This window comes from Geospiza fortis, unplaced genomic scaffold (assembly GCF_000277835.1).
Source record: "Geospiza fortis unplaced genomic scaffold, GeoFor_1.0 scaffold23, whole genome shotgun sequence".
Classification (NCBI taxonomy): Eukaryota; Metazoa; Chordata; class Aves; order Passeriformes; family Thraupidae; genus Geospiza; species Geospiza fortis.
Window position 1 is genome coordinate 11,207,007 of NW_005054303.1, and position 10,669 is coordinate 11,217,675.

Sequence of the window (10,669 nt, forward strand, 5' to 3'; positions counted from 1 at the left end):
CCGGTCTCACACGTGTGGGCACCCCGGGCCGGGCGAGGGGGGCCCAGGCAGCCCCCTTCGGTCGCCGGGGTGGAGGAATTTATTTACAACTCCATAACCCAGTCTGTAAAGTTTCTCCTTTGGCGAGTGTTTGGTTTGATGTGTTCTATTCTAAGAAACCTCCTCCCTTGGCTTAAATATTCGTTTAAAGTGCCTTGTAAAGGCAAAACACAGAAAAAATTTGTTCGTGGAAACTCTCACATACTTGTGTTAAAGCAAGAAGTCCCCTTTGGTGCAGAGATCGTGGTACGCCGTGGTAATGCAATGTCATCTCTCCATCTTTTCCCGTAGCGAGTCAGATGGCAACCCTAGCACAGAAGATGAATCCAGTAAGGGGCGGGAGGATTTATCTCCCCATCCACTCTCCAGCTCATCCGACGGCGTTACCAGCCTCAGCCTTCCCGGCCACATGGAGCCTGTCTACATGCAGCAGCTTGGAAACACTAAAATAGCCTTGAGCTCGTCCGGTGTCTTGTTGAATGGGAACCTCATGCCTGCCAGTACCTCTCCTGTCTTCCTCAATGGTAGCTCGTTTCTTCAGGGACCCAACAGTGTCATACTCAATGGACTCAGCGTGGGCACTTCGCAGACTGTTACCTTAAATTCGCCCAAAACTGCGGCGAGCGCCGTGAGCAACGGGGTGTCCATCACTGACATACTGTCCTCATCGTCCTCAGAAGATGTTAAAGACTTCAAACTCCTTCAGGCTTCGGTCCCCAATGCCACAGCAGCCTTCAGCCCTAGCAACATCCCAGTCACTTTCCCAGGATTGATACCGAGCTCAGAGGTGAAAAGGGAAGGCGTAGAAACTGCTGCTTCCCAGGATGGAGGCTCCGTAGTTACTTTTACTGCTCCTGTCCAAATAAACCAGTATGGCATTGTCCAGATCCCCAATTCAGGAACAAATGGCCAGCTGCTGAACGGAAGCATTGGTTTTTCTTCTCTTCAGCTGCCTCCAGTTTCTGTGGCAGCTTCACAAGGTAAAAGCTTTGCCTCTTGCAGTAAGAGGTATGAGGAAAAGTTGGAATCAGGCACACTTAGAATTTTAGAAGCTGTGGTCCTTTTCTTCCACAAGGTATCAACAAGGTGTCTCAGCCGTGGCCATGGACAGAACATCAAATAATACTGTTTGCCTTCCTTTATAGTGGGTTATGCTCGTGGGCAGACTGTTAGGTGAAGCTGAGCTCCTCTGTTAAGAGCATGGAAGGAGGTCTGGTAATTTACACCCCTTTCATCTCATGCTGTTCACAGAAGTCTGTGATAGGAGTCTTCACAAATATCTGTAAATTTTACATGTTTCAGTAATTCAGAATATTCCCCATTTGCCACTGAATTCTTTTAATGAGAAGGTTCATAAAAATGAAAATTATGGCAGCTGGAAATTGTTACCCTTGTTGTTCTTGTGGTGGTTGTTTTGTTTTTTTGTTTTCTTAACAAAAGCATTTCACAAAAATACATTTTGAATTACTGTAGACACAACAAGACGGAGCAGTTGCTTGTACATTTTGTGTTCCATAATTAAGAAAGATTAAACTTGAGGGAAACAATAGAAGTAAGCACTAGCTCGTAGATATAAAATGTGAGGCTCTTTGGATAAAACTGCCCTCAGTCCAAGGGAAATATGTCATCACAGGTTCATGTGCCAAGTGTGCAGGCTCCTCCCCAAGTTTGCTTTAGCGTTGGTCTTAGCATACCATAGTCTGAATCTTGCAGCTGGCCAGGAAGAATCCCAGGGAGCACAAACCTTGTTCTGGATCCCTTTTTTGAAGCAGATCAGTTGAAAAAGCACAGTTGAACATCTTTGGTACTCATTGGCCACTTCATTTATTTGATTATGAAAATCATTAAACTGGAATGATTCTCTCTGGTTTCAGGAGCTGTGAATGCTATCATGAAAGTCAAATTGTGCTAATTTGTTTCTTTGAATTTAATGCGTATAGGGTGTGAATTGTTCTTACTGAAGCTGTGCAACCACATTTCTAATGGGTGCACAATTATAAGGTCCTAAAATGTGGCACTCACAGGCACTGGAAGTTATTGGCACATAGTTTAAGCAAGATTAAAGAGAGAAGACATTTAGTTTGAATGCCACCTGTAATTACTAAAGCCACTTAATCCACATGCTCCAAGGCATAAGCTAACAGCCAGCAAAGATGAGAAAGAAAGTTCTATCCTTTTAAGCATTGTAGGACTATTGTATTTGAAAGTTCTAAGATTCATAATAAGCTCATCTCTGACCATTTTTCCCGTTGTTAAAAACACTGACTGCCCACTGGAGAGTGATCCACCATATCTTTGATGCAGAGAAAAGTTCTGCTTGTCTTGGATGGATAGCTGGCTGCCTATTCCAAGTGAAGCATGCTGCAGGCTATTCAAGTAAGCCAGTAAATAATACTGACAGGTAACTTCAAGTTACCTGGCTTTGTTATTCTAGTTTACCCATATGCATAACATCTTCCAAATAATCATAATTGATTAACTGAAATTAATAGGGAACTAAAATATTCCCCGTGTGAGAAATTCATCTTCAGTGCTGTTCTAAAATATTCAGCTGTGTCCAAGTGTAATCTCTTATAATTAAACTGCTTTTGAGAAAGAGAGGTGTTCCAAGTGGGTCTCAGTCCCAAGAGCCAGTATTTCTTATTTTAGGAATTACCATAATGACAACTGACATGGCAAGTCCAGTGAAAACAACTTCAGGTCATCTCTGGCCACCTCTCCTTGCTTTGGCTCACTACAACATCACACGAGCAGTGCCATGGCTTTCAGCAAGGGCAGGCAGTGCTGGTGACTTTTCACAGCATGGTGGATGTGGTAGGATTAGGATTTTAGAAAAACACAAAACAGCAAGGTGAAAGGGAATAGAGCTGAGTGCTTGAGGATTATTACCTAGTTAGACCAATAGAAATTACCGGTTTTTCGTGTTTTCTGTGAGGGTTGGCTCGGGCAGGTTCTCCCCAGCAGCAGTGGATTTCATGTGACGTGTCTCCAGTTCCCACACACAAGCTGTAGTCTGTCACTGAACTATCTTTAATGGCTTTTCATGCTTCTATTCTTAGATGGAAATTGAGTGGTGGCAACTAGTGAAGGCCAAAGCACATTCATTTTAGTCACATGGCTGGGGACTGTTTGCTCCTTAATGAGAGTCTGAAAGATACCTAATCTAATATATCAGAAACTTTTTTTTTTTTTACTTTCTAGCAGCAACTTCTGTTAACAGCATTGATTTCTTTACACCAAGTTTTCTCTCACCTGGTACAAAAATTGCTTTGCAGTGTTACATGAAATATTAGTGTATGTGTATACTGCAAAGGTAAAAAAGATTAGGGACTGCATAACCCTCTGCCAGCTGTAATTTCTGTTTTCTTTTCTTTTGCTTCCTTTTCCCTAGGTAATGTTTCAGCAAACCCCAGCACGTCTGATGGAGGAACTTTTACGACTGAATCTTCAACAGTGCAGCAAGGAAAGGTTTTCTTCAGCCCCCTCACTCCGAGTGCAGTGGTTTATACAGTTCCCAACTCAGGCCAGGCTGTAGGATCTGTCAAGCAAGAAGGACTGGAAAGAAGCCTGGTGTTTTCTCAGCTGATGCCAGTCAGTCAGAACACACAACTGAACGTCAACATGTCTTCTGAAAATATATCCAGTGCAGGGCTCCAGTCCCTGGCCTCCTCCTTAGTGAATGTAACGCCCTCACACAATTTTTCCCTCACTCCACCAACTCTTTTAAATGCTGCAGAACTGAGCTCTGGTATCTCGGAGAGCCAGGCCATGTCCTCACCCGTGACCAGTACCTCTACAGTGATATCTATCAGCAACACTAACTATGCAACCCTCCAGAACTGTCCCCTCATCACCAGTCAGGATCTCTTGTCCATTTCCACAGCACAGCCCGTGCTTGGAGAAATAGTTTCAACCAGTGGAGACCGTGTCAGCCACCCCCCTGCACAAGTGCAGCAGGATTTTGGCAGAGAGCACAGGTTGGTTCTGCAAGCTGTACCTGATGTCAAAGAGAATTTCTTACCTAATTCTGAGAGTAAGTCAACTGGCAATTTAATGATGCTGGATTCCAAATCTAAGTATGTTATGAGCAACATGGTTGACACGGTATGTGAAGAACTGGAAACGGACAAAAAAGAACTTGCCAAACTGCAGACAGTTCAGATGGATGAAGTTATGCAAGACTTGTAGCTTCTTTCTTTTCTTGCTTTCTGTTTTAATAGATAAGTCTCCTGTTGAGGCCCTAACAAACACCTAGTGGGGTGTTTGTGGGGTTTTTTTGTTTGATGGTTTTTTTCATTTTAAGAAACCAGAAGAACATTTAAGTGGTCTGAATCAATGTACAGAGGAATCTCCAGCGATGGAATTAGGTTGCCACACTTGGTTTGCATGCAGTATTCTCTTTTAAACAGGTTAAAGGAGAAAGGAAATGGCCAGGGCAAATACTGAGGAATGGGTACAGGTTTGGCTACCAGATACTACCCTGAAAATTTAAGTAGACTCTCCATAGTACAACATACTCTTAACAGTAAGTATACACTCCTAGCTTCAGATGAAAAAAAAATCTCACTCCAAAATGATAGAAAAATGCAGATTTTTTTTTTTCTGTTTACTTCCAGTCCATGGGCATTGAGAGATTTCTAAGGAACTCTAGACGATACCTCTCTGGCTACTTTTATGTTGTTTGAGGTTAAGAAACAAAACAAAATCATAATATTGTTACTGGTATGTTTGCTTTTTTTTCCAGCAGACTTGCATTTAAACCAAAAGTCTCACATCAATCATGTACAGGTTTCTAAATGCTACAGCTAGCATTTTGTCAGTGCACCAGAAAAAGCATCATTTGAAACTCTAATTATGCAATTCAGAAGCTTTCTATCCAGTATGAATGTAAATATTGTTTCAGTTCTTATAAAGGAGACTTTTTTTAATTAGTACAATGGATTTTATTTATGGTTTATGTTCCCTTTCACTTTAGACACAATGCATTGAAAAGGAAAACGTTTTCTGGCTCTTTAATTTATTTTATTGTTTGAGCAGGAAGTAAGCGTAGTTATTTCTGACAAGGTTTTACTTTTTTGTAGTTTTTTTCAAGCAATAGACTGTAAAAGTAAAATGTTAATCACACTGAAACTAGAAAATTAATTCCCAGTCTCACAAACCCAGGAGGTCACTGTTTCTACCCCCTCTGTCTTTGTGTTCAGGGCTTTTTTTTTTTGTTTGTTTTGTTAGTACTTTGCAATTTAGTTGAACCCTTTTGTGTATTTTTTACAGAATTCCACGTGCCTTTCTTCCTAGTGGCCTTATCTTTGTTACTAAAGCACAGTGGCAGGAGGAATAAAAACACTGATTTGCAAATATCCGTCCTCAGGGCCAAATCCTGATGCCTTACTTCTGCAAGTAGACCCCTCTGACTTGGGTGCCCCTGCTTGCACAAGTAAGAAGAGGTTTGAGAGTCTTCTGGACATGGTGGGTGACATTTCCTGGCAGTGCAGAGAGCCAAGGATGGGTCCTTCTGCCCCACGTCAGCAGGACAGGAGGGGACCCGCAGGGTTGAGCTCTTGGCTCCATGAGATGAGCAGGAAAGGTTGGATGGGCAGGCCAAGGAAGGGAACCCTAAATTGGCCAAACAGCCCATGTGGGACGGCTTCAGCTGCTGGTGGAGCAAGGCCCCCATGCAGGAGTGCAGTTGAGTGTGTATTTATGAGTATCCTCCCAGGAGAAGCAGCCTGGGGGCTGTGGTGGGAACTGCAGCAGCCATGGTCCCTGCCTGGCTGGGGATGGGTGTCCACACCTTTCTCCCTGGAGCAGGTGGAACAGATCTTGACCTTTCCTCCTATTTTTGTAGCATGGAAAAGCACATCCTTATAGCTTTAAAACAATAATAAGAATTCAGATGTACAAAAGTGACATGCTGTTAATCCTGGTGGGTTTGGTTTTGTTGTATTTTATCCTGATGTGAATATATACAGTAACTAAAGCATGTCTTCATTCTTATCAGCGGCCTCCTCCAAAGCCTTTGGAAGGCAATGGGAAATGTTTTCATGAGCTTCTGTGGGCTCTGAAGCAGGCTCAGGACAGAACAAGATCACTTGTAAAGGACAAAAAAAAAAGGAAAGGAAAGATAATTAAGGTGGTATATCCCAGTGTGTTTGTCTTGGTTTTAACTGGTTCCATGGAAAGCTTTTGGGGAATGAAGGTTTCTCTGTGCACCGTGAGCACGGCAGCATTCTCGTTGTGGTTTTGCACTATATTGCCTATTTTGCAAGGTTTTCTGTGGAACCTTGAGGCTGAGCTCTGTCAGTGAGTGCTGGAGCCCGTGCTGTGAGCCAGGGCTGCAGGGAAAAGGGCAGGAAAAGGGAAGGAGGAGTGTGCAAGGGCAGCCCTTGCAGCTGTACGGAGTCGCTGGCGCTCTGCAGGCAGGAGCAGCCCATCAGCAGTTGGCTGTCCCCACGTGCTCCCAGGCAAGCAGGGTGTTTGAGGCAAGTGCTTTAAAGCAGAGATTATCACAAGCAGGACATGGAGCTGTATGTTCCCCTGGCACAACTTTCCCTGACGTTCCCTGGAGCTCCGCGTGAGCAGGGAATCAGATAGTCCAGAGTTCTCCTAACCACTCTGCTTGTTTATCTGTTTGCTGGGCCCCAGCATGAGCAGTCTGTTTCCCACCTCTTCTTCACCCATGTAACTAAGGTGGTGATGACAGTAGCTGTATATGCTTTGCATGAAATCATTCAGCCATTTGGAAAATTAGAAATGCCCCCTATCGCTGTCATTTTAATGGAGAACGTGTACTTGGCTCTGAAGGAGTTGATGGTGGATTAACATTTGGTCTGTGAAGCTCAGACTATATTTGGAGGCAAGCTAGGGAATATTTCAGAGCAGTTGTTGGTGTGATCATCTCTCATACTTGAAGAGACTGTGGTGTTACAACAGTACCTGTTACTTTAATTTTTCGTTGTGTTACTGAGGCTCTGAATTCCATGGCTTTGCAGCACGGTTGGTGTGAAAAACTGTGTATGTTGTTACAGTGGCACGTTTCTTGGAGTGTCTGGTACTTGTAATAGGAGACTTCCCACTCTTCAGTTGGAGTGGAGGGTGTACATAAAAGCAGTGTTTTGGGACAAAGTGAGATTAATCTATTCTAGTCTTCCAGATATCGAGTAACTTCCTATTATCTTTTTTCTTTCTTTCTCCCATTGAAAATAAGTGTCATTCCCTCCAGATAACATAGTTATAACCTCATGTTTTCTACAGGTACAATATAAAGGCTCATTGCACGGTACAGTGTGTTTAAAATAGAAATTTAAATAAGTAGTTTTATTCCTTACAAGGGTAAGTTTTTATTTTGTGGCCCTCAGGCAGGCAGGCTCACTGCTCTCAATAGACAGTACTCAAAGCCCAAAAAAGTGTCCAGGGCCAGATCTTTGGCTGCTGTAAATAAGGCATTTCTCCACTGACTCCCAAACCAAGGATTTTTACGTGGTGTTTAGGGGATTTGGATGCTGATCTCCCACACATGGGAGGGCAGTGAATGTCCAAGCCCCAAAGACAGCCCTTATTATCACATTCTGTTACTTAAATGGAAGGTATGTCTACCTGGCATACACATTCCTTCTCTTCCCTCCCTCTCTGTTACGGATGAGAGTAAAGGATCATTTCAACTTCACATATGTCTGTAGCTTCTGAGTCCACTGGAAATCTTACAGAAAACATTGCCAAATTCTACTGCTTTACTAGTCCCAGACTCAGCTTTGAAAAATATGCCTAAGGAAATTCTTACAAAGCATGATGTTAAAAACCCCTCTCTTCTTTACTACATTTGATTAAAGCTGCCTCTGTTTCACCCAGAGTTTTGCAGAAAACCAGAAACACAATGGATCGAATGCTCTGTGTGGACTGTTTGCAGCATTATCCCTGTGGTCTTACCTGCAAGGACATTTCAGCAATGTAAATCACAGACATCCATTGGCCAGGTCCTCAGCTGGGCTGAACTAGCACATTTCCATTGACTTTAATGTCCTTTTTTGCCAGCTGGGAATATGGTCCGTTCATTTCACTGGTGTTAGGTCAGGGATGGATTTGGCCCAGTACACAGTGGCAGCACAAACCAGAGCACAAGGCTGGCACTTGGGTAGAACCAAACAGTCACGGTTTATCAAAGCATATACCTCTTCCCATTTACTGCTTTCCCCTACCTGTGGATTCAGGAAGACTCATTCAGAAAGTGGCTTCACCCAGAGGTGAGGCTGGAACCGTCATTACTGCTCTCAGTCTGAGACTGATGACAATAATGGACAGGTTCTGACTTCAAATCGTGTAAAACCTTCTCAGTAATGATTTTCAGTTAAACAAATCAGGGTGGGATTTAGCCCTGTCTGCACAGGAGCTTTTCATGTACATAGATTTCCAGTGTCTGTGCACTTTCCTTAGCAAGGGCAGATGAACAAGGGGGTGAATCCCTCCAGTATCATGTGAGATAGATGTGCAGGGCCCTGGGGACATGAACTGCCCAGTGCTTGTGGGCGAGAAGAATGTCAAATCGTCCAAAAGAATAGTAATTTTATAATTCTGAAAACAAAAATAATGGTATTTTTTAAAAGCAAAGATGCCAGAAGTCTTCCTGTATCTCCTAGCAGTTATTGTCTTGAAGGATATTTTATACCTTAGTTGTATGTTTCATATAATTTAAAACTTGCTTCTTAAATTTCTGAACTCAAGGAGGGGGTGAATCTTCTGGCTTTCAGGATTCACATTCAGAGGATGTTTGTTCTTTTGCTGCATGTACTGTTTGTCCAGAACTAACCAGTTATTTCTCCAATATGGGTTTTATTGTGCCTTACAACAAATATTAAATTTAAGCGGAATGTACGTGTTAGAGGAGGGAATAATCAAGAACTTTACTGCACTGTTAGGTGATGCTGCCCCAGAGTGTATCATCAAACATATCTGTGCTTAATTACCCAACCAAAGAGATCTAAAGTATGTATGTTTGTTGTACTGTAATAGGGGTTTGTGCCTGGACAATTAAGTGTTTTATTTGTATTCTGAGATGATGTGAACTTATTTTTCTAAACACTATACTGAATAAACTTTATATTTATACACATCTTGTGTAAGTATTTCTGTTTGGACATCACGTGAGGGCTTTGAATTTTAAGTTGGTAAAGCAATCTGAAGTAGAAACTTGTCTTCTAATGACTCATCATGAAAGGTGATGGCAACTGGGAGTACCTGTGCTTGCCAGGGATTTGATCTGCACCCTGTTTAAGCAAGAATGAGACTTTCTGTTGAGGGGGTTTTGTCGGAATCCTAAAATACTAAATTAAAAACCATAAATCTTATACCTCATATTGAATCTATTTGTGTCTCAAACCAAATTTGTACCGTAATTAGTTAGATATTATTAAAATCTACTTCCACCTGCTAGTTAGGACTAATCAGTATTTACATGTGGTTCCCATGACATTGGCATGCTTTCTATGTCAGGGGCTTTTTTGGGTAGGTGTACTCCTATTTGCTAAATTCCTGTTTGTTAAAATTTTTCTTTAAAATGTTTCACATAGTGTCAGACTTGGTTTTGGCAGCCTTTTGAGAACGGCTTGAAATGTTATGTTCCCCTGATATTAAAGGATTTAAACACATTACCATATTACTTCAGATCTGCCTTCCAAGTACCAGCATTGCCTGGTTACCATTTTGATGCCAAAATGAACAACAATAAATCCAAATAGACTGATCTGTGCAGGTGAAATAGTTTCCCTCACTGAAGCTATATATATTAGAGATAATTAACAGCCTGCACACGCCAGGCAGGAAAACACCCTTCCATCCCTTTAAAATGTGTTTAGGCCAGAAGAAGCAAGGTGAGGTTGGGGAGATTTTTTTGTTTGTTTTTAATAGGTACAGTTAAGACATGAAATTCGTGATTTTGTTACTTGCTAAGACATTACCTTGGTGTTTTAAGACGTTACCTTTAATTGCCTCGTTGCCCAATTGTTTTTCACCATTCCTCCACCTTTCCCATGGATCGCAGCCGCGCAGCTCTGCTGGCCAAGCACAGGGAGTCCCCTCTCAGCCCGGGGAGCATCTCCCTCTTTTCTTGAGGCTGATCCGACTCTGCAGCTGCCCAAGTAAATAATCCAGTTACCCTGGAGCAGCCCCAAGCCAGAGCTAATTGCCTCGTTGCCCAATTCCTGTTTCCTTCCCAGAAGCGGGCGCTTGGCTCGGTCGTGTTCGCGGCGCTCCCTTTGCCCGAGCAGAACCGGGATGGGATTTTCCTGCCTGCAGAGAACAAATCCCAAACTGATCCCCGAGCAGCAGCTTTGTCCCAGCTTTGCTTGCAGCAGGAGCTGAGGATTTAAAGCCATCCTTCAACCTGGCTGGAGCAGCTTCTGCCTCACCATGCGGGCAGGGAAGGCGCTCCAGGAGCAGCGATGCTGGGCTGGCTCCATCCCATGCCCCGAGCTGGGATTTGTGGCTGTGCAGCCCCCAGAAGGGCTCTGGATGAAGCACAGGGCTTTGGGAGCAAGGAGGAGAAGGGGAAGGTCTCGGCAGCGTATGCAAATGTCCAAATTCTCCCTGAGCAGCCACCCATGCGGTATGCAGGATGAATCATGTCCTAACGGAGCGCATT

The 10,669-nt window shown here is 43.2% G+C and overlaps 1 protein-coding gene across 3 annotated transcripts in view; it reads left to right on the forward strand.

Annotated features, from left to right (window-relative positions):
- Positions 1-9,142, forward strand: part of SIX4 (SIX homeobox 4) — a 10,910-nt gene extending 1,768 nt beyond the window's left edge. For 2 of the 3 annotated variants that reach the window (XM_005417950.2, XM_031066340.1), the window contains 2 exons: positions 331-1,019; positions 3,431-9,142. In XM_005417950.2, the coding sequence (XP_005418007.1) occupies positions 331-1,019; positions 3,431-4,227 (1,486 nt within the window). In that variant the 3' untranslated portion in view covers positions 4,228-9,142. The remainder of the gene's footprint in view (positions 1-330; positions 1,020-3,430) is intronic. The other variant, XM_031066341.1, reaches the window with a different exon arrangement.
- Positions 9,143-10,669: the final 1,527 nt, after the last annotated feature.